General features: G+C 38.2%; 1 protein-coding gene across 1 annotated transcript; it reads left to right on the top strand.

Moving 5' to 3' along the window:
- Positions 1-27: 27 nt before the first annotated feature.
- LOC124170953 (cryptochrome-1) lies at positions 28-24,709 on the top strand. Its single transcript, XM_046550042.1, has 9 exons — positions 28-603; positions 721-893; positions 1,000-1,161; positions 4,500-4,604; positions 12,365-12,609; positions 21,304-21,562; positions 22,970-23,217; positions 23,319-23,475; positions 23,975-24,709. The coding sequence occupies exons 1-9, from the start codon at positions 447-449 to the stop codon at positions 24,098-24,100; spliced, it is 1,632 nt and encodes a 543-aa protein (XP_046405998.1). The 5' UTR covers positions 28-446; the 3' UTR covers positions 24,101-24,709.
- Positions 24,710-24,922: the final 213 nt, after the last annotated feature.

Raw genomic sequence — 24,922 nt, forward strand, 5'->3', positions numbered from 1 at the left:
TGCACAACAGATGAGAAGCGGTAACATGGGTATTTGGATGCTGTGGCGCGTGAATTAATTGGATTTCTAGGTAAATCACAACATAGCTCGATGACACGGCAGAATCGAATGGAAACTATTGTGCCATTTTCGAAACTCTTAAATAGCATTTATGAATATGCACTGTTAAGAAATCTTATTTGAAATTGCGTTCGTTTGGTGAGTTCTGAGCAGTCATGACGTCACGGGCGAATCAGGTGTACGTACACGTGAGGCAAGTGGATTAAAAAAATACGGCATTCCGATCAATAATTCATCGAAGACAGATGTATTTTCGATTTTATTGATGTCTGGAGTTGCATGCCCTTTCAAATTGTTAGTCTCGGTTGTATACTATTATTATGGTCCCTATTGCGGGTGAACAATAAAATATTTTGTCGAGGGATTGCAGTAGGCGGAAGATTGAAATGTCAGAGTTAGATTTTCCAAAGAAAACGGAGAGAGGATCAGCTTTAATATGGTTTCGACATGGTTTACGTTTGCATGACAACCCGGCGTTGCATGAGGCATTGAAAGATTGCTCTCAGTTTTATGCTGTATTCATATTCGATGGAGAGAGTGCAGGTAGTGATTGTTTTAGTGTGAAGTTATGTCATATATGTGTCAAATATTTTTTACTATGGAGCCTCTCTGGTGTCAGAGACACATGATTGTATACCACTAATCGTGATATTTGCGCAGGCACGAAACTAGTGGGATACAACAGAATGAAATTTTTGCTCGAGTCACTGGCAGACCTTAATGATCAGCTGGAACGTCGCGGTGGGAAACTGTACTTATTAAAGGGTACACCGTCCACTATTTTTAAGAGACTTCATGAAGAAGTGGGTCTAGCCAAAATTTGTTTCGAACAAGTATGTATGTTGAAGGTTATATCCGTCAATCATAATTTGTAACGCTTTGTGTCTTATGGTCTCATGTATGGATATTTATGGACGTTGTATTCTTTCTTATGTTCAGGATTGTGAACCTATCTGGAAAGAGCGAGACAATTCTGTTAAAACAACTTGCGAAGAACTTGGAATGAAATGTGTTGAGAAAGTGTCTCATACATTGTGGGACCCTAAGGAGATCATTCAGACAAATGGAGGCAAACCACCGTTGACATATCAGTTGTTCATTGTTAGTATCTCATGTATGCTATATTATACTGGTACAATTTTATGTGTAAGGGGTGTATATGTCCGTTGTTTACTTTGACTCATTATTAGTAGTGTCTTTGTTTAATTTTCTCACCCTGAAGGCCAGCTGTTATATGGTATATAAACCTGTACAAGTTAAAGTTTTAAATTTATAAATGCAAAAGTGCACCGTGTAACCACCCAACTTGTGTGATTGTAGGTACACAAAGTAAAGGCCTGGTTACACGGTACATTAACACGTACAAGTAATGTATGTTTGCGTGAATGATTTTGGTGCAACGGAACATTTACGAATGCATGAACCAAATTAGAACATATTCTATTTTCTGTGCATGTTTTCATACAAGTTGGGTGGTTACACGGTGCATTTTGGCATTTATTCTCGCAGTCATACATAGGCCTGTTTACACGGTACATTAACATGTAAGGGTTAATGTCTAAATGCATGAACGCCAAAATGCACTGTGTCACCACCCAACTTGTGCGAATGCATGCACAGAAAATAGAACCTGTTCTCATTTGGTTCATGCATTTGTACATGTTCCGTTCCGGTCCACAGAAATCATTCACGCAAACGTACATTAACTCGTACGTGTTAATGTATCGTGTAAACAGGCCTTTAGGCATTAACCCGTGCATGTTAATGTATCATGTAACCAGGCCTTATGACCAGTTATTTTAATTGTGCATTTTTTTATTCCAGCCCCCAGTACCATTTAGACAAACTCATATGGGTTTAATTACCACATAAATAGGTCATATCAACATATTACCTGTCATCAATGAATCTGTATTGATTCTCTTTCATAATTTTCCTCACAGTTAATATGTTAGCACCAGTATCCTTAAGGTTTCATTTAATTATACAGTACCTCAGTATGTTTATTGAAACTATTGGTTCAGGAACTGGAAGTCATAATTTCATTTTATCATTAAAATCTTTCTATATTGAATTTATGTTATTGATCCTACATTTGGGGTAAAAATGAATGTTATATTTAAGATTACGAACCAGACAATAGTAATTCATAGTGTGGTTTTTATCACACATCCAGGGAAGTGTCAGCCACAATTAGACATTTTGTGGTGGGCTTTAGCTCCTGTATAAAAAAAAAATTTGAGCAAGTTAGTCCAATTAAATGCCCTGCTTTTTTGATAAGGCACTTTAAAATAGCCATCTTCATTATTAGCACCATTAATAGCTCTGGTGTCCATTCCCACCAATATTAATATTGGGAACGATTCATAAAAAATAATTTGGCAGATAAAGGGAAAGGATGAGTTACTACAAATGGAAAAATCTTCCCCATTTCCTTTTAAGCTTAAAAGGAAGTGAAGAAGAAAGTTAGCAACCACTTTTCATGAATTGGTGATGTTGTTAGAGTTATAATTCGTTCAGCAAATGGATTTCCTCAAATGTGTCAGTGTAAAAAAGGATGAACGAGGCCCATGCATTTGGCTGAGGGATAGTGGAGAAGTGGCAACCCACCCATCATGAGTTAGCAACATCATCAGATTGCCTGCCAAAGGATAATGGCCTTAGAATTTTTGTTGCAAATTGTTCAAGAAGTTTCTGTTGTAGGAGAAATGGAAAAATATGAACCTCTTCATTTTCTAAACTGTAACACAATCGGAAATTAAATGAAACTAGTGAACAAGCGCATTGACAATCTAAGTACTTGCTTTGTGTTAAGCATGGTGAGGTTCAGTCCTTCAGGTTGAGCATAGGGCCAGCAACATTGGGACATCCAGGTGTAGGAAAAAGGAAATTACCTCTCCCTCAAGTACCAACATAAGTTTTTCTCTAATAATGCACTAAATAAGGGGTTAGGTGGAAGAGGGGACTTTCCAGTCTCAACCTCGCCCGAATAAAGGCATTTTATTATTATTATAATTCGACCATTTGAAACCAAGCACATTGATTACATAAAAATTTGTCCCTCACTTGACTGCCAAGTCTTTATTTAGCTCTTAATTTCTAGGTTTTATCTTCATTATCCTGCTCTATCCAGAATTTCTTATCGAAAATTGTATTTTTAAATATGCCTCTCTCCTCTGATAACTTAGGCACATTAATGGCTTGGGAAAGGATAAGTTCATCCATTTGATCATTCAATCCAATCATTTGGGTATTCAATACAGATCTAATGCCCACCATCAAAGTGAAATAGGAAGTCTTATGGAAAAAAAACCATATAGAAAATAGTCTATCTGGGACTGAAAGGTAATAAGATGGTCTTCAGGTGTTCTTGAGTCATTTTTTCAAGTATTGCAACATGTCTAAGGAAATATCAACTTCTGGAATATCAGTCGTCATTTAAGAAATGTTGCCTATTTGGTCCTGTTCAATTGGGAGATATTGTTTTAAATATATCAGATTATGTGGAGAATTACTCTATTTATTTGTACCCATTATCTTTTAACCCTGTCACTGCTGTTCAATCTCCGAAAAACTTGTCCTCATATGCAGCGAAAAGGTTAAAATGTGTTTCGTTGGGCATTGGAGCAGGTACTTACAGGATGGGCGTAGTATACCCTCCTTATGGTTGCAGATCCTGGACCCTTTCCTCAAGGAGCTCACCCTTGCTGGCCCATCTCTTGGACTCTCTGAGCGGGGGCCTCCCTCCCGAAAGTGACTGCTCTGACTACAATTTGAAAATCAATCCGATCATCAAAAAATTATAGTTTGCATCACACTCCTGCCAATCAAGTACATCTTTGAACCGTGTTTCTGCGATGAAAAATTATTTTATTTACAATTTTATTAACTTTGCTCAAACCATGGCTGCGGACCACCGGGAAATTGGCCATTTAACAAAGTTAACAAAATCATTATTTCTCATCGCAGAAACATGGTACAAAGATATACTTGATTGGCAGGAGTGCGATGCAAACAATAATTTTTTGATGATTGCATTGATTGATAGATTTTCAAAATGCAGTCAGAGCGGTCACGTTTGGGGAGGCAGTCATCCCACTCGGAGGGTTGAAGAGAGGGGCCAGGGAGGGTGAGCTTGTCGAGGAAAGGGTCCTGGATTAGGGACCCTTCAAAGTGCTTCGGCGAAACTTCATGGCAGGGAGGAAGAAAAGTACGTTCGCAGCAGCCTGCCGTGCGAATGTACGAGGTACGTTCATAGCAGTGAAAGGGTTAATTCTGGTAGTAATTTTTCATCACAAGTCTTATTAGCAGTACTGATTTAGTGATGTATTTTCTTTCTTTTTACTGAAATTTAAGGAATTATCAATGGGTGATATTGTTCACATTAAAGTCATTGTATCCACCTTCATTTAATAAATGCATCGTATGTTTTTTTTCAGGAAACTGTACCTTTGATTGGTGAGCCTCGAAGACCAGTACAAGATGTAGAGTGGACAAATATCAAGTTTGGAATTTTACCTGATCATTTGCTTGATGAATTTGAGGTTAGAGTCCATCATATCTAAGCAGTGGCGCCGACTTTTTGGGACCTGAGGAGGCCCTAGCCCCCTCAAAAATTTGATATTTGGGAGGAAAAGATGTGTCAGGCTTTTCGGTTTTCCCCATAGTGTCTAGTAATAGAGAGTCCAGTTTTCATGTTTCTGATGTTGATCATATGACTCTTCTAAAATGCTGAGAAAAAAAACTTTGTAACTCACTATTTATGAAATTTCCCAGGACAAGACCCCCATTAGGGGCCTCCAATATTTTTTTATTAGTCGGCACCCATGAATTTAAATAATGCTAAAGTAATACATGTAATCTATGCATGGCATATATGTAGCTCAGCTTGCAGTCTTGGAACTGAGGTTGACAATATTGAAGTAAATTTCTGTTTAAATTTTTTTCTCGGTCCAAATTGTAATACCATTAATTTTTCCAACCCTCTATGATATAACAGACGCATATTTTCTAATTCGACTTATATATTGTGGGAAATTTTTGCCTTACCATTTCAAAATTTCAACAAAGAATAACTAGATTGTTTTTTAAATTTTTGTTCAGAGGGACCATATTTTTGGGCAATGAGAAATCCATTATGATGAACACTGGTATAAAAGCCATGATCAAAAAACTTCATGCCAATTCTATCATAAGTTTTTTGATACTCCATTCTACTTTGGCATTTTGCTCTGATTATGATAATCTCTTAGATCTATTTATTTAATCCAGTCCAAAAACAGCACGAGGCCAATTACAGAGGACTCACAATAGCAGGAAAAACAATTTAATAATATTAAGCAACGTAACCAATAATGAACAAAAAATATTCAACAGTATTTACAAATAAATAACAAAGAATAGTAAATTTCATCAGGTGGTGTGAGGAATAGGGGGAAAATTATGATAAGTATGGTGCAAGATGGATGAGGGATGAAAAAAGGATGAAAATTTGGAACACATTTGGCATAAGAGTTAATGGAAGAAGGAAGTCTGAATAGAAAAGAACGTTTTGAGACAGAAAGGCGGGGGGTGAAATAATGAAATAGGTCACTCAACCTCAGCGTGCGCGAAGGAACACGAAGCGGGAAAAAAAGAAAGACGGTCAGATGATCAGTTTTTGCCATTAATGGTATTTAAGAAGAGTCTCCGGTCATTGAGGATACGACGATCAGTCATTTCCATTCTCTTCTCAATAAGCAGCCTAAGGGCCAATATTGCTTCTCATGCGTCTTCCCTTTTTCTGAATCCAAATTGGTTATAAATCATCCAGTTACTTCTCTGCTCTTTATTCTATTATTCTGTATTGGGAGATAGAAGAACAAAATTAGATGTTAAATTACAAAAAACCTTTTTGCTTAAAAAATGACAATTCATTTTTTTAATCATGAATTTTATCAACACTGCGTAAATCTCTCTCATATTCTCTGCTACCGATGAAGACCAGCTTTCTGGTATATAAATATGTGGCAGCTAGACTTAACCATTCTTTTTTATATAGTGCATCTTCATTTTTCAAGTACATAGACTAAAATTATGGTGTATTAAAGCATCCTCTCCTATATTTTTAAGTAGCTTAACAGAAACAATGAATTCCAAATGCCTTATTCCTCTGCAGTTCTCATATTGCTCCATCAGATTCGGATATTAAGATGTCTCTTATGTCATGCTTTACTAATTCACTTTCCAATTGATGATTATATTTCATGATGTCCCCCTTGATATGGTTCTTACAGGTACATATTCATTCATTCTTTCCATCTCTCTAGTATATTCTCTAGGCAGCATCTATGTTTCCATGTATGAAGTTTTCAATATCTTCTCATAGGTTGAAAATCCATATTTGCTAAATTTTTATATACTTGTTATGATTCATCATATTTAAACTGTGGCATTCTTCATGTGTGAGACAAAGGTACCAAAATGGACTTTTTTAAAATTTATTTATTTAAGGAGTTGCTCACATACAGCATTTCTGCCAATTTATAGTGACGCAGTAACAAGCATAAAATTTTAACATAAAAAATTTGAACAGAGAGCAGTGGCATAAGATAGTAAAGAACAAAATAGAAGGCACGAGGAAAGGGAGGTGGAGAGGGAGGTTTATTTATTAGCCGAGGAATGGGACATGGCAAGTTTGATAAATGAGTTTAAGGGCAGAAAAAACGGGTCAATATTGTCTGGTAATGAATTGAGCAAGGAGCAAAGGCGGTGTTGGAGTGAGCGCTAATCTAGGGATAGGCGTATGGAGTAAGGAATGTGTACGAGTGGGACGGCAAGGCACTCTGAAATTAATGGATGAAAGCAAATCAGGACAAAAAATGTGTGAATTTAGAATATTGTGAATAAGTTTTAAGTCTGTTTTAATCCTTTGTTGGGAGAAATCAGTCATTAATAGGGAAGATAAGAGTGAGCTGGTGAACATGTCACGTAAGTGGGGAACTCTGCGTCTTACGATTCTGGCGAAGAAGCTTGTTATACTGTCAAGAGAGGTGAGGTTAGAGGGGGCTGCGATGGACCATATGGGAGAGCAATATCCGGTGACTGGAAGGATAAATGCCGAGAAATATGATTTTAAAGCTGTGGGATCGGCTATTTCTGTGTAGCGGTAGAGGAGACCTAAAAGTGACATAGCTTTGCTCTTGATTAAATGAATGTGTTCCGAGAAGTTAAGTTTGGTGTCAGTAATGACGCCTAAATCCTTCACAGCCGAAACACGTTGAAGAGGCTCGGAATTAATTGAATATTGAAAAATAATAGGGGCTTTTTTAAGAGAAATCGAAAGGGAGTTGCATTTACTGAAATTTAAATTTAGGTTCCAAGTATTGCACCATTTTGCAGTCAGGTTTAAAGAATCTTGAAGGACTTTGCAGTCCGAGGGAGTTTGAATTTGCTTAAATAGCTCACAGTCGTCCGTGTAAAAAAGAGTATGTGTCTGGGATGGAGGCAAAAGTGTGGCTAGGTCATCAATGAATAGGCTAAATAAATATGGCCCCAGGACACTACCTTGAGGAACACCTGATGTTACCGGGGACCAGTAGGACGAGGTGCCAGAAAATATAACTCTTTGGAATCTATTAGTAAGGAAGGATTTGACGAGATTGAGAAAGGTTCCATGCACGTTGAATCGATGACTAAGCTTGTGAAAGAGGAGGGTATGGTCAAGTGAATCGAAGGCTCTGGAGAAATCAAGGAATATGGCGTCGAGTTGGGAATTTTTTGCTATTGAGTTGACGGCATGGTGATGGAATACAGATAGGTTAGTAAGACAGGAACGATTAGGAAGGAAACCATGCTGATTTTTCGAGAGGTTAGGGGATGTAAAGTAATGTAATCTGTTGAGTATAATCCTCTCAGCGACAGAGGATAGGATAGGAAGTAAGGAAATCGGGCGGTAATTAGCGACTTCACATTTAGGACCAGTTTTATGGATTGGTATAATGTTCGCCATTTTCCACTGATGCGGAAAGACACCGAGCGTGAAGCAGCGATTTAACAGAAGACTCATAGGAATCGCGAGGGAGGAGGCGCAGTTACGTATAAAGATAGGACTGAGGCCATCGGGGCCGGGTGAACGATGGAGGGGTATTTTGGAGAGAAAGTGAAAGACTTCCTGTGGATCGGTCTCAATGCGGGAAAGACAGTGCGTACAGCAAGCTGTGAGGGAGTGGTCAGGGAAAGAAGGGACATTGGATGCAGGCATTAGACGATCTGAAAAGAATTTAGCAAACAAGTTTGGTCTATTAGGGCCCTCAGCGTTACTGTTTTCATAACAAACATTGTCCGGAATTCGAGAATGATTGCGGCGGCGATTCACAAAAGACCAGAATTTTTTAGAGGTGGTGGTGATAGATGAGCGGACACTATGCGCATATTCCTTGTGGTCACGATGGATGAGAGCTTTAGAAAATCGACGAAGCTCTGTGTAAGAGCGACGAGTATGTTCGTTCGGAGTCGTCTTGTAGAGGTACCACGCTTGATTTTTGTTTCTGAGAGCATGCAGGGTGTCAGCTTTAAACCAGGAGGGGAATTTCTTAGATTTAGGTTGAACAATAGGCACAAAATCCTTAACGGCACTTTCAATGACGGCGTACAGGAAGTCCACTCCATCTTCGAGGGTAAAGGAGGAGAGCAGTGACCAGGGTATGAGGTCGAGGGAGCGGTTTACGACCTCCCAGCAAACCTTCGACCATGCAAGGAAAGGCTTCAGAGGGCAGGGTGGCACCCCGCTGTGTTTCTTCGAGCTGGAAAAGTTGTAAATGACGTCAAGGGACTCATGGTCTGAGTCGAAGATGTTTCTGCTGGGGGTTATTGCCTCGGGGGGAGTGGTGGAAAGAAGGAAGTCCAACATTGCCGCGTTTCATGTCCATTCATTACAGAACTGGGAAAGATGAAGGGCGTTGATGAAATTTTGTAGAAAGTACTCATCATGGGCGTCCACGGGAGACCCACTCGTTGGAGACTCCCAATGGATTGAGAGATTAAAGTCACCAAAAAGGATAATGGGACCAAGAGTAATGACACTCATCACAGAGTCCAGGCATTTTTCTAAAATGGAAAGATCACTGGCAGGAGGACGATAGAAACAGCCCACATAAGTTTTGATAGGTTTCGAATGTTTATTAGAGGGTATAGAGACTTCGGTCCACACGATTTCACAGTCAGTCTCTAGGTCCAAGCGGCGTTTAGAGGGAAATTTATTATTGATAGCAGCAAGCACTCCACCCCCTCTGGAGAGCCTATCTTTGCGATGTATGCCATGAGTGGCTGAGAATGATAATTCTCCGTCGCGAACACTAGGGTTCAGCCAAGTTTCCGTGAGCGCGATTATATCAAGTTTGGAAAGCTCATGGGCATGGGAGTCACAGGTTGATAATTTGTTCTTAATGCTTCTCACATTTTGGTAATAAAAATGCACAGAGGAAGGGCCTGGGTTTAGTTGCATGTCACCGGAAAGAAGGAAAAGAAGCAAGATAACGGCTTCAAGTTGAGGGCACGGTCTGTCGGTTGAGGATCGAGGGTGTCGCCGGGACCTCAGTGATTGAGCTGTGGGGCAATGGAGGCTGTTGAGGGATAGACCGCACAATGCAAACGAGGAAAAAAGAAATCTTTGTTCACTGAACACTTCAGAGGGAACCAGGTGCACAAATGATGTAGGGGGTGGACATGGTGAAATTGCACAAACACGGAGGGTAAAATTCACTGGGAATAGTACACAAACCACAACGAAAGCAAACTTTAACGGAGCGTGATATGCGAGTGTCCTCCCGCTAGCGGCCATCTTGTCATTGAAAAGTTGAAAATGGCGCATTTAAAAAAATGAATGTTATACATCTGGTGAATGAAGTGGTGGCAATGTACTCAACTTTACTGGCTGTGCAAGTCTCTCCCTTGTCTGGAATCTTTTTCGATGACCCTGACTATGCCCTTGAATGGCCAACCAACTCCTTCTATTCACCATGTTACCCTGCCTATTCTTTACAACAATATATGTATATGTAAGAATTGCTGCTCCTCACTCATACTGCTCTTGAGATTGGCATGTGAAGTTCCTTGAAATCAGACAAGGGCAATGATAAAAGTGATCATATCAAGTTCTTTGACGCTTGCCAGCTTAGAATTTTATGCTAGGCAAGCATGTATAAGATTATGGGTACATGTGAAGGTAATTTTTCTGCAATACTAGGGTATGAAAATTCTAAACCCCTCATGATTTCATTTGTGCATTTGCCGAAGAGCAAAAATATAGATGAAGTTGTTTTGCTAATCGAAGGAATTTATTAAGCTAACAAAAATGAATTTGCTCTTGAAGTGATTTACTTCGCTCTTTTTTTGAGGGAAAAGATTGCTTGAAGGCATTGATATTCACTGAAAAAGTTAAAACAATAAGAGAACTATTTGGGTGCATAAGTTATGCTTTGCCATATAGGCTTGGGATATATTCCATTCACATGATCACTAATGAGTTTGATTATTCAACTAAATGATTTTCACCATCATCATTAGTCAACAATCCTAAGATTGGTTTGACACAGCTCTCCATTTCTCTCTCCTATCCGCTAGCCTTTTCCTAGCAACGTATTTCTTCTCTTTTGCATCTTTTATAACCTGTCTTATGTAACTCATTCAGGGCTGTACCTTGCCCTTTTTCCCTTCCACTTGTCCTTCAACGATTGTCTTCATCAGGCCATCATGCCTCGAAATGTGGCAACTAAGTTGTCCCTCTTCTGCTTAAGGTTTTTAGGAGGCTTCTCTTTTCTCCCACTCTTCTTAGCACTTCCTCATTACTTACACGGTCAATCCATTTTATCTTCATCATTCTTCGGTAGCACCACATTTCGAATGCTTTCACTCTTGATTTCTCTGCTTCTCAACGTCCAAGCCTCGCTTCATTAGAGAAACATACTTAATATGTAGCATCTGATGAATTGTTTCCTTACTTCTATGCTTTTCTCAGTTGTAAGAAGATTCTTCTTTTTGTAGAAAGCCCTCTTCGCCTGTGCTATTCTACTGACTATTTCTTTCTTGCTTCGTCCATTGTTTGTGATTCGGCTTCCCAGGTTAGAAAACTCTTTCACCTCTTCAAGCTGATGCTTTCCTAGGTTAATGTTTGTCTTAGCCTCCTCTCTTTTGCTGCATACTAATATTTTACTCCTCTTTTTGTTGATTTTCAGCTGATATCTGGCCGTTGTCCTTTCCATATTCGTCAAAGTCTTCTTCAAATCCTTCTCTGTCTCGGCTATGACTGTTATGTTAACAGCAAATAAGTGCACAATAATTTTTTCTCCTTGGATATTGTCACCCGAAGCTTTCTCCTTGATTTCATTGATGGCTTTCTCTATGTAAACATTAAAAATTAAAGAGGAAAGTGAACACCCTTGTTTCACCTCTTTTCTTATTTTTGCTTCTGCACCATTGGGTCCACATTTTATCACAGCTGCTTGGTTTTTATACAAACTACGAACAATTCTACAATCATTGTAGAGCACTCTGATTCCTTTCAGAGTTCTACGCATTGAATTCCGTTCCGCGTTATCAAATGCCTTCTCTAAATCGACAAATGCTATGAAAGTCAGTTTGTTTTTCTCGATTCTCCTCTCTATGAGCAGCCTAAGTGCCAAAATTGCTTCTCTTATGCCCATGGTTTTCCTAAATCCGAATTGGTCCTCATCCAGGAATCCCTATGCTCTTTGTTCTATTCTCCTGTAAATGATTCCGGTCAGAATCTATGATGCATGTGTCATCAGGCTTATGGTCCTAAAGTCTTTGCACTTCTCTGCTCTCTTCTTTCTGGGTAAGGGAATGATGTTCTTCTCGAATTCACAAGGTAAATCTCCTGTTGAGTACATGTCGCAGATATTTTTATACAGTCGAGTTAAGACCTTTTCTCCTGCACTTTTTATTAGCTCTGCTGGAATGTCATCTATTCCTGGGGCCATATTCATTCGTAGGTCTCTTATTGCAGCCTCAAATTCGATCTTAATATGTAAATTAATAAAATATCTTACTATAATATTGCTTTTGTTGTATGATTCCTCCAGGTTTTTCCCTTATATTATTACATCTTGTGTTTCGTTCCTTGAAATGTTTCCTCACTATTCTATATGCTGCTTCCACTTTCCCTTTTACGAGGTTATTTTGCACCTCCTCGCATATCTTCCTCGTCCACACTTCTCTGGCTTTCCTCACTTTGTGGCAAATCTCATTCTTTATTCTCTTATAGCAAGCCTATAAGAATATGATTATTCTCTTGTTGTATCATCAGGCTTTCAGCTCCATTCCTTCTCCGGAAGCATTTGGTCTTGAACCAGAAGTGAAGGACAAGTCACCTGTAGTTCGTTGGATTGGTGGTGAGACACATGCTTTACATCAGCTTACTAAACGTCTTCAAGTTGAAGAAAATGCATTCAAGAATGGAGTCTACCTACCAAATCAAGCCAACCCAGATCTTATTGGTCCGCCTACATCTTTAAGTGCAGCTCTACGGTTTGGATGCCTCTCTGTGAGAAGGTAAGATGAATTTATCTCTTTCAGCTATGGTGTGAGGGTGTATCTTTCCTTTCATTCTTGTGTCCTTGTCCATTTCTTCTGTTGGTGAGTGGTGAGTTGCCTCAGTGCCATCTATTGGTTACTCTTGTGGGCCAAAGCAAAGGAAGTTTTATGTGTATGAACCTCCTCCAAAATCATGGTAAATCTAAGGGTCCTGGTGGCACAACTGGTAGAGCACCTGGCCGGCAACCGGGAGGTTCTGACTTTGAGTCCCAGTCAGGCCGCATTTTTACCCTATGATTTATGGCCTTTTCCATCTACCACAGCACCGTTGTCCTCGTCCTGTTTCTATTTTATGTTCCTACCCCTTTCTTTCCTTACCTGTGAATTTATTTGTATATATTGAGGAACAAATAGGGAGCAGGAAAGGTGTACATTGGACAAGGGAAAGGAGAGAGAGGGGGTTAGCAGGCAGTGTTCGACCAAGGGTAGCTATTGGCTCGCAGGATGCCAAATCCATGCCAATTCGAGGGTGTGGAGGTTGAGGTCAGAGTCAGTGGGGGGAGGGATACTTTGAAACATTCGTTAAAGAGGGAGTCGTGGAACAAAGAATGTATGAGTACTGAGAGAGATGTGTGGGGGGATGATGGACAACAGGAGGCACGATGATTATTTATTCTGAGGTTCAGGGGGGTGGTGCTAGGAAAGCAGGTAGTGAGCAGAGATGGGGGTAATTTTTATCTGCACGGGGTTTATTCGGAATACACATTTTTTCTTATTTTATTGTTTAAAAGTTTTTCGGGGTTCAATTGTCGGAGGGGATCACTAAGAAGCAAGAGGCAAGAAGGGAGAAAGAGTAACACTAGGTAATGACATGTTGCTCTTCCATGTTCATTCGTCAAAACACACCTTTGCTTTCATAGGTGCTTTTGTACTTAACCGTACACTTAACGTATTTACACTTGAGCTCTCTACCTTCGTAACCTTATTTGAGGTTTGCTCCTGGGGTGTGGGTGGATGAAGGGTGGTGATGAGAGTGTGAAGTGGAGGATAGCAAGGGCTGGGAGTGAGTCACATATCGTGGAGTATAATGAATTTTTTGAGAGCAGTATTTAGGAAAACACGAAAAAATCAAATGGCTATCAAGATATGGTCCCAATCTCTTGTTGAATCAAAGAAGATCATAGCACAACATAGGATGATACTGTCACTGAATGCAGGTATGATGTTAATATGTGAGCGAATTCACCAACAGGGTTGATAGGATTGACCCACCTATATTCATCATCAGAACTAGTTTTATTTCGTGCTTAACAATTAACAATGCAATGAGCTCTCTGAATATTCCCTTCTTTGTGACTTTACTTATGTGATCATTATTATTACGAACCACTGATAAAAAGAATATTACTTTTAAAAATAACTAATTTTTTTGCTGGAGTGGTGCTGTGTTCCAGACATAATGCAAAAATTTCGTAAAGATAAATCCTAATTGCTTCCTTCATCTTTTGATTCCAATTTAGTACACATGATAAAATAAAGCAAAAAGTTATGTCCATCCTGTCCTAATTCTGTGCATGAAGCACTATGCTGCTGGGAATTGGGTGTTGCTTGAATCCCATGAGAAGCTCCCTACCTCTGTCTATCTGCCGCACTCCATTGCTACATCTAGTGCACCACACATGTACTTTAATAATAATAATAATAAATCTTTATTTGCCCGGAGATCTGATACATTTGTATGCATAGAAATAAGGCACGTCATAATCAAATGCATATATTCGCATATTATATACTATTGATTATTTTAACATTAAGAGTCAATAGGATATTCATCGATTGAATAGCTTATTTTTTAAGTACCTTTTTAGATCGGATTAAAAATATTGATGCTTTTCATTACTTTTTAACATAATGGCAAATTATTATACAGTTTAATGCCCATTTCTTTGGGCCCCATTTTGGCAGCTCCTGTTCTTAGTTACATAATTCTGATGATTATCGTTTTTTGTTCTTGTGAGATGATGATGGAATGAACCATTTACTTCATAATTGACAATACTGCTCAGCAAACAGCGTTGTTACGAAGTTCTTGTTATTACAAAGCAAATCGTTGGTCCCGACGAATTGGCTTATCCAAGCTATAGTTAAAGAAACGATATTACGAATTTTTCGTTTTTACGAAATTGCGAAACCTCAGTCCCAGTCCCGGCAGTTTCAAAATGAACGTTATTACGAAGTTCCATGCATAAGCAACGACATTTAGGCGAATATTCGCTACATTTAGTTTTAATAATCGTGCCACGTTTAAGTTTTTCTCGTGTACTGTGTCCAAGGGCGTCAATTATAGTTCTTAATTCAGTATACACGCAAAATCATATAATAAGCTTCATTCCTGTGGAGTCATGGTGACCCGCTCAATACAGCTCGTAATTTGGACGTACAGTTAGTCCTCTTCCTATGCACATTCAATTTATAAATTTTCAGAGGTACGAGCATTCAAAATTTTCAAATTTCGAAATTGGTACCTTTCGATTTGGCTGATGCTATGCGGTGTGGCGTAGAGGAACTCTCACTTTGGGCACAATCTGGACAAAGTATCATTGAATCCGGTGTGAATTTAGGAACTGTTCAGCGTTTCGCCCGTTCTTTGCCATCACAGGGAGCACGCCCAGCTAGACCAGTTCGTCACAATCGTGAGTTGCATAAGTATAATGCAGTGTTGCATTCTTCAGGATAACCATGCTCCTTGATTCCTTGCATACAGTCCGGCCAGAGAGAGTTATCCTATGACGGCACAATAGGAGGGGGAAACAACCCTGCGCCAGCACGGTTTACAGCCAATTGCTGTCCCCCAAACGTATCACACACCCTCGCCTAGTCATGCAATGTTGTCACATGCATATGGAGCACCAAAATAAGCCTGATCCACCAAAACAAGCCCTTTCTTCGAATCACCGAAACAAGTGATTCTTCCTTTGGGTCCTTCACGCTCGTCGTCCCTTCTGGCTCCTTTATTCACAGAACCCTTTGTAGGCGTTTCCCTTTCTTACCTGGCAGCCTTGCTCCCTACCCCAACCTAGACCATTCTGCCTGTCATCGGACAACTCTCGGCAGCCTGACTGTAGGATTATCAACTTAGGAACAAGGTTTCGGAACGTATCTAGTTCGTATATCGGACTTACTGCATTCGGGAAGATATCAACCCTCGATTGCATCATACCGCGTTCTTCTGTTGTGAAACTGAAACAAATTTTCATGTTTATATATATTTCCACGTAATTTAATCGCGTTCGTTATAAACTTTTTTTTTTTGACAATAGGGTGGTTTTGTATTATTTTTTTATTGCCTAAATCGAAAGATTATTACACCTGGAGTACGTAATTCACGCATTTAGATTTTTAAATGACTATATCTATTTTTCGCGATTAAATGAAAAGTGAAAATTTTCAAGCGCGCGAAAACGCGACGCGTAAGTATGAATGCCGGGAAATCTCTCCGTGTGACTTATTTCTGGTTCCCGCTGCCCCCCTGTGAGGTGACCTTGAGGCGAGGTTTAGCGCTGATACGATGCAGGCTGCTAGCGGGTAGCTGAGTACCCTGCTGGCTGGTAGCGCTTGTCTTAAATAAGGATTATTAATACCTTATCAAATGAAGAAAACTTTCTGACCTTAGCCAGTTTTAATAAGTGATTATTAAGACATGTTTCCCTGAGCTCTTCGCCTCATGCATGCATTGGTAACCTCAGATGATGTATAACTCCTATCTTCTCGTATAGAAACTAGGTCCCTGTGACGTCACGTGGAGTGGCATCGCATGGGCGCCAATCTGGCCCTTTTCAAATGAGGATAAAAATGGACCATTGCCATTTTTCTAAACCGCTATTTCTAAAACGAAATAATTTGTATATTTTGAATACACTAATGGTGGGTAACGAATCGCAATCAATGCTTTTCGTTTTCTTTGATGAAGGAAACTACCCTATTCCTAAAAGAAACGTTCGTACGAACTTCGTTATTACGAACCTCCGGTTTTTCGGTCCCGTGAACTTCGTAATAATGAGAGTCTACTGTATACAAGGAATCGGACGGAGATTCAGGTCCTTGATTGGCTTACTGGGGGATCTATGAGGCTTTTGAGCGATGATTCTTACAGCTTTTTTCTGAATTTTGAATATTTTTAAAGATAAGTGGGTAGATCCCCTAAATATGATACTGTATGAAACATGTGGGTAAAATTGCCAAAATACAGGCTTAGTAAAATTTCCTGTGTTACTGTCTGACTAAGCTGTCTAAGGATGTAGCAGCTTGAACGAAGCTTACTGCTAAGGAAATTGATTTGCTCTGCGCAGGACATTTTATAATTGAGAAGTAAACTCAAGAACTTAACCGTTGTTGACTTGTTCGATTGAGTTTTGTTCCATTTTTATTAGCATACTTTCAGATGGCTGACTACTGGTTAAAAAGTGTATCATATTACTTTTTTTGGGGTTAACACATTGACCGCCATGCCGGTCATAATGACCGGAGTCGAGTGGCTCCTGTCACGCCACGCTGGCCATACTGACCGGCCTCCGATCGGCTGTTTCAAAGTGGATTTCTGACTCCGGAGTGACCAGAATCTCTTGCTAACGTATGGGCCATGATCGTTGTGGCATCAGAATATAAATACTTATTTTAAAGTAAAGTGCAAAATCACATTTAATGTTTTATGATCCGGGAATAGTGAACGGAATGAAAAACACTAATGGCGTCAGAGGACATATCTACTAAAAACATCATGGCGGTCAACGTGTTAACAATTAGAAAGTGATATTGAGCCCATTTACTAATTTTATTGGCAACTAATTGGGCTTTGTTGGATAAAGATTTACATGAAGTGGACGATACTAAAACTGTTGTGTCATCGGCATACAGAATAGGGGTAATGTTGTCAATACCTGATAAGGCAAGTGTTAAATCATTTATGTATATCAGGAAAAGAAGCGGGCCCAGTGTAGATCCCTGAGGTACACCGACATTAGAATTAAGAGGTAAAGATACATGCCTATAACCATCAACACTTAATGTTACAACCTGAGTTCTGTGGTTAAGATATGATTTCATCCACTGAAGAGCAATGCCTCTGATACCCAATTTTTCAAGCTTAAAAAAAAGATTATCATGATTTACCAGGTCAAAGGCCTTAATGAAATCAAAAAGTAGAGCAAGTGTTTCTTTTTTGTTATCAATAGAGAGTAATATTTTGTCATATGCCTGATACATGGCAGAAATGGTGGATTTTCCTCGTGTGAACCCATGCTGATCTCTAGAGAGAAGACTATACTTATCCAGAAAAGATACTGTACGATTATATACAATTCTCTCCAAAATTTTTGAAAATGAATTTTGCAGAGCAATTGGTCTGTAGTTGTTCAAATCATCTATACTCTGTTTGTTTTTATAAAGAGGAGCAATTTTGGACGTCTTCAGAGAAGCTGGAAAGACACCCATTCTCAGAGATTCATTCCCTAAATGAAGAAGTGGAATCTTAATCGTATCATAGCTACAGGATATTATCATTGCAGGGATTCCATCTGGACCTGAACTAGAACTCCTTTGGCTGAGTTTGGATATGACTGCCTTTAATTCCCTGTCATCACAAGGCCTCATAAAATAAGACATTGGATTAGCCATTGCAGTGTAGTGGAGTGAGGAACTGTAGAGTTTGATACTTAAACAAAATGCTCATTGAATACATCAGCAAGGTCGGAGTTGCAATTTAGAGTTCCACCGCGTAAAGTTTGGATATTGGACAAAGCCGACGTTTTATCTTTATGTTTAACGTTGTTTATAATTTTCCAGGCAGCCTTAGTTTTGTTATTTGCTTTAGACAAAATGTCATCATTAAAAGACCTTTTTGCTTTGGTAAGTAGTGATCTGTACTGAGTTTTTACACACTTGTAATGCTCTTTACTTTCCGCACTACCACATAGTTTCGCTTCATATGCTAGATTTTTGAGGAATGATAAATATGAACGAATTTCATCAGTGATCCAGGATTTTTTTCTTTTTGCATTCTGGGCTTTCCTTATCTCGAGAGGGAAAGCTACATTAAAATGGTGAAGGAAAATTGAACAAAAACTTTGAAAACTCTCCTCAAAGGATTCAGCATTGAAAACATCTGCCTAGTCTTGGAAGATGAGAGTTGTTCTGAAGTATGACATACATATTTAGATCCAAGAAGATTCTAGTTGAATATGTTTTAATTTTAGGTGGCACAAAAAAACTGCATGTAGATATGATAGGCAAGTGATCAGATATTTGTTCATTTAGTAAGAATATTGTCAATCAAAGTTTGAGTGGAATGAGTTACACGGGCGCAGCTAGGAATTAAGGCTGGGGGGGGGGGGGGTTTAGGCACAACTAATACTGGGGTGTCTGGGGGTGTGGAATACCTGCCAGGGTAAGTGGGAGGTGCGGGGGCACTCCTTTAGAAAATTCTCAAGATAAAGGGTTCAAAATGGTGAGTTTTATGGCTTTCAGAGGGATATTTTATTAATATTTATGCTATTCTGTAAGTAATATTAATCCAATTAAGAATAATGGATTAAACTTTTAAAAATTTCTGAGATCTGGGTGGGGGGGTTTATCCCTCAAACCCCCCCCCCCCTCGCTGTGCCACTGATGAGTTACACTGGTAGGCATAAAATTAGTTACATCAATGTTAAAAGCTGCAATAGTATTGAGGAAGTCAATTTTGTCATTTGTCCTTAAAGTAGATTGCAATTGAAATCACCAGTAATAATTATTTTGGAAAACCTCTTAACATTGATGTTTGTCTTCAATCAATCTGTAGAATTTATCGAAAACACCTGAAGATTAGTTCGAGGTGATCGTTATACCAACACAACAATGACATGTACATCACCTTTGATTATTTCCGTGACACAATATTCGAAAAGCCTGTCTTCTGCTCTTGGCAAACGCAAGCACTTTAGGGGAATATAATTATGAGATTCATGAGTAAATATCATAATTCCTCCATTCTTACAAGATGTATGGCAAAAAACATCTGCCATATGGTATCCTGGAAGGTTTATAAAACACATTTCGGCACTTTTTAACCAATGTTCGTTCAGACAAACAACGTCAGGTTTATGTTCATGAACAAGCACTTCCAATTGCAACAGTTTGTTTCGTAAGCATTGCACGTTAAGGTCTAGCGCATCCAACTTTGCTGGAGCTAACCGGGTGGGGACTTCTGGGTTGCCTTCCGAACGAAATACCTGTGTACCGACACATATTCAGGCCATGCACCCTGAATGAGAATATTGCCAATTTCGGGATTGACAGAAACCCGGAAGGAGGCATACTTATCATCCCCTACTTTTAGTTGCTCAATGTCCAAGTCATTACACTTTACCTAAGGCTTTTTTTCCATGATAAATTTTGTCAGGGAATCAACAGTCGTATCAGGACGAAACTTCCACACGTGTAGATGCATCCTGCGGGGAACACCCACTAAGTTGCGAACAAAGTACTGATGGCCATTCATCATCTTCTGTATCTTTTCTTCTCTGTCTTGATTTCACCTCGATGAAGTTTTCACCATCAGTGGATGAAAACGATTCACATATCCCACTTGTTTCCTCTCTGGTATTACATTGCCCATTGATCCAGCGATGGGGGGCTTAGTGAAGGTTACACATTTTGTAACATTATCGGACTTACAATTAGACACAATTTTTTTATGCCGCAGTAAGTTATAATCTACTCGAATCATTGTTGAATTTTTTGGTCCAGGCACAGACTGAGCTGCAGGTATGATGAAAGAGTCGGAAACTGGTTAGGGATTAATGCAGATGTGACCTTTGGGAATCACCAACTTACTTTCATGAGTATTGAGCTGTGAGGATACAGAGTAATGGATATGAGTAAAAGGAAATGATATAGAATGGAAAATAAGGGAATTTCATTAAGAAATATGTTTTTGTATGCAGCTGAAAATGTGAAAACATTATGAAGACGTGGAACCGATTGAAATACATAATTTGATTGAAAATTTTGAAATCGGTGTATGTTGTCAAATGCCAACTTATAACCAATAAATAGTTTATAATTATGAAAATTATATTATTAATACCATTATCATTGTTCATTCCTGTGAATAGTTACTCATAATTCACTATATGCAAGAAAAAATTCCAGACTGTTGGACAAAAATTTCAGGATGACCACATACCATTAAAAATCTTGAACTCTGAAAATTATTCTTAAATTTTCTGTGAAATTTCTATGAAGTTCTAGTTACAATTAAGAATTTTCAAAATTTACTTTAAAAGGTATCTCTAATTTAGAATTACAACAGTGTATGAAATGAGGCTTAGAATAAGGAATTGTTTTTCAGTCAGTAAACGAAACTCTATTTTTAGATGTTGTATTCTTTGCTTTATTGACTCCAATACTACAAACTAACTATGAAATTCCTACTTCTGGTTTCTATTCTCATTGTTTATAAAATTAAACATGGTAAATATTTTTCGTGGAAAATTCCCATCTTGCAAATTTGTATTTTTGCATGCCTCATATAAATCTATGAATTATTTGGTACCAAACTGTTCTTAGTTAATTCTGCCCACCGCATTCTATGTACATTCAGTTTTGGCTGTACAAATAGAGATAATAATTATAATATAGGAGAATAGGAGTCATATAACATGTCTATGTTCACAGGTTTTACTGGGAAATACATGATGTTTGGATGAAGATTCGTGGAAAGGATTGCCCTCCAAGCGACAGCATTACTGGTCAGCTGATTTGGCGGGAATATTTTTACACTATGTCTGTAGACAATCCATTTTATGCTGAAATGGAGCGCAACCCTATATGCTTAACTATTCCATGGGTTGATGATGATGAAAACTTACAAAAATGGGCTAAAGGAGAAACTGGATATCCATTTATTGATGCATCAATGAGGCAGCTTCTTCTGGTATGTTAATATTTATGAGAATCTGGTCAGAAAAAGCGGGGGATGAACTTATATATGGACCCTCTGAATACAAAATGCTCCGAACAATTACTTCTTTTACACAAAGGCTTAAAATATTCTTATTTCCCAATTAATTAAATTTAATTTGATTGGCTTAATACAGTGATCTCTGGTTTTTACGAAGTTCATGGGTCCAAAAAACTGGAGGTTTGTAATAACGATCTTTGTAAGAGCATTTCTTTTAGGAATCACAAAAAAAAAATAACTAGCCAAAATTCCATATCTCTTAAATCTCTCATACTTATAGTTGAACTGTGGAATAGCTTCAGAGTCATGTGTATGATATACGCAATTAAATTATACACAAATCCTGTAAGTCCTCGACGTGCGAACAAGATGTATTTCTGAGACCTTGTTCATAAGATGATAAACCTATGCGAGGCATCAAAAAGTGTGGTTATCCTGCAGAATACAAAGCTGCATTACAGTTTTGAATTAACTTGACATGATTGTCACGAACTGATCCAGCTGCAAGTCCAACGTGGCTGAAGCTGAAAAAAACTGGTTTTCATGGTTAGGAAGAACGGGCAATATGCTGAACAGTTCCTGACAACGAAACAAATTTATTGATACTTTGTTCTGACCGCAAGTGTGAGTTCCTTTATGCCACACCGTGTTACTTCGGCAAACTCCCTAGGCGACAAATTTGATTTATGTATTACATCACAAAATAGTGCCTCGCTATTACTGCCTCTTGCACAACTTCATTTATGCGACTATTTTGTGTGTCTTGAATATGCCATCTCACGGTGATTTGATGCATCTTACTTATCCTGGACAATTCCAGATCTATGATCACGTCATCATGCACCTCAATGCCATGGATGTGTGGCTTTTGGAAACAAGCACCAATAATTTTTTTATTGTGAGATTTCATTTGCAAAATTATATGCAAGCATGAAACTTGTGGGGAACTCAGATCTTATTCCTTGAGGAAAGCACTGATACAAAAAAAAATGGGGTGAGGATGTACATTTGAATTGAGGTGCTTAATCCTTAACCTTTGGATATAATGAGTGTTGCAATTAGTGTGAAATTTGCCAGGCATTGTTATCTCTCGCTATACTGAGCTTCCACTGTAACTACTTATTTTTATGGCATTAATGTCTGTGTTGGTTTTTTTATTCTTTCATGATATTTTGACATGTCTGGCGTAGAGCTTGTTAAACACATAAACAATACCCATAAGTCAGATGGATTCTATCAATTAATTAATTTTATCAATTCATCTTGTATTTAGTTTTCAGTTTTGGTCTATTATTGAATTAGGTATTTTGACTATTTATTAAAATTTCATTAAGTGAGCATCATCTACCTATTATAAAATGACATTTCAATCTCTCTTAGGAAGGATGGATTCCTCATGCTGCTCGTAATGCTGTGGCATGCTTTCTAACCAGAGGAGATTTGTGGATTTCCTGGGAAAAGGGTCTTTCAGTCTTCCTCTATCACCTTCTTGATGCTGATTGGTCTGTTTGTGCTGGGAATTGGATGTGGGTATCTTCATCTGCTTTTGAGAGACTTTTGGACTGCACAATGTGTGTATCTCCTGTCAGCTATGGACGAAGACTCGATCCTTGGGGCACATATATCAAGTAAGCAAATCTTTCGTTGTACAAATGAAGTATGTTATCTCAGCTGTAACTTAAGATTCTTTTTTGTCTTATTTTTTTAATTGCTATCCTTTTATAACCAGGAGGTATGTTCCAGAACTATCAGGGTTTCCACCTGAATACATTCATGAACCTTGGAAAGCCCCTATAGTGGTGCAAGAATCTGCTGGTTGCATCATTGGCCATGACTATCCTGAGCGTATTGTCGACCATGCTGTAGCTTCCAAGAGAAATCAAAAGGTGAGTTCTCATTTTATGTTATGAATGGAGTGGATGTTTATAAATCTATCACATGAAACTGTAGGCCCCGAAGAACTTCATTAGGATATTATGAGAGTACGACTTTCCTGAGATATTTTATATCCTAATGAGTCAGATCTTTTCTGAGACTAGTTTATTTTAACATTCTTACTAATATTCCCGATTGGTAACATTGATTGGATACTGTGAAACATGACTGTTGATCAGGTGTGCTCTTTTGCTTTATTATTATTGAGGTTTGCCTTTTTTTTCTTAAGATGCAAGCATGAAAGTAGAATCACAAGCTCAATTTATTTTTATCAGATCAATTTCACTTTTTGCACCCTCATCACCGATAGTTTGAATGCTACTGTCTGGGTCATCTTATTTGGAGTGAGTTTTTTATTTACTTTCCCATAAATACATCAGTTTTTTGTATGCTTTGCTTTTTTCTCGTAATTTAATTAACCATCTGTATTTTTTCTTGATGCATTGACAGTACATGGAAGCCATTAGAAATAGCCTGATGAGTGATTTTCCAGCACCACATTGCTGTCCATCAAATGAAGATGAAACTCGTCATTTTCTTATGATGGATGATGCCGAAATTGATCATGTTCATTGAAAAGGTCTTTTTGTATTATCATGTTAATTCTCATATTTTTTGTAACTTTCTGTAGTTATTATATTTGTTATCTCTTAAATCTATTCTAATGTTCAATGTTACTCCATGTTGCATATAAAATCAAATATTTATTATCTCACTTGTTGTGCATTCATGTTTTTCATTCTCTGTTTTTTAATGATTTTGTGTGATATTCTTGCTATACATACTTGTTATTGCTGAGATATTTATTTTTTATATAAACCTTTGAACCAAACAGCTTTTGCATAAGATTATAATTGATGTGGTGTAGACCTTTAATGGTTAAACATAATTTCTTTCACGTTGATTTCATGATGGAAACTTTATTTCAACTTAAATGATGGTCTTCTTATGATAAATTTGTGAATTTCTCTAAAATGCAACATTCAATTACTATCTTTATTTTTTATCACCCTGACTCTATGTAAAGAAAAGTATTTAAAAAGTGTGTGCGACCCATTAAATTAGTTTACCAACAAATTTTGTGCCACCACTATTGCTCTCTTGGAAATTGGTTGACCTTTTGATCGCCCATTATTCCCAGTTTTGGTTTGTTGTGTGAAATAAAATATGTATGTATACTACATATATCATCTTCATCCTTTTTTCTTTGAAAAAGTTGGTAAGGGAATATTTGCAATCGCTTGCCTCAAGCGCAGTCCCTACACTTCAACAGAATGCTTTCAAATTCTCTGGAACCATCATTACAAAAATTCTCCACAGTTTTTCCTTTTTCATCTTATTTTGGTAAGAACTAGATCTTTATTTTTAATTCAGGCAAGGACTGATAGGATTCAATTG

This window comes from Ischnura elegans, chromosome 1 (assembly GCF_921293095.1).
Source record: "Ischnura elegans chromosome 1, ioIscEleg1.1, whole genome shotgun sequence".
Taxonomy (NCBI): Eukaryota; Metazoa; Arthropoda; class Insecta; order Odonata; family Coenagrionidae; genus Ischnura; species Ischnura elegans.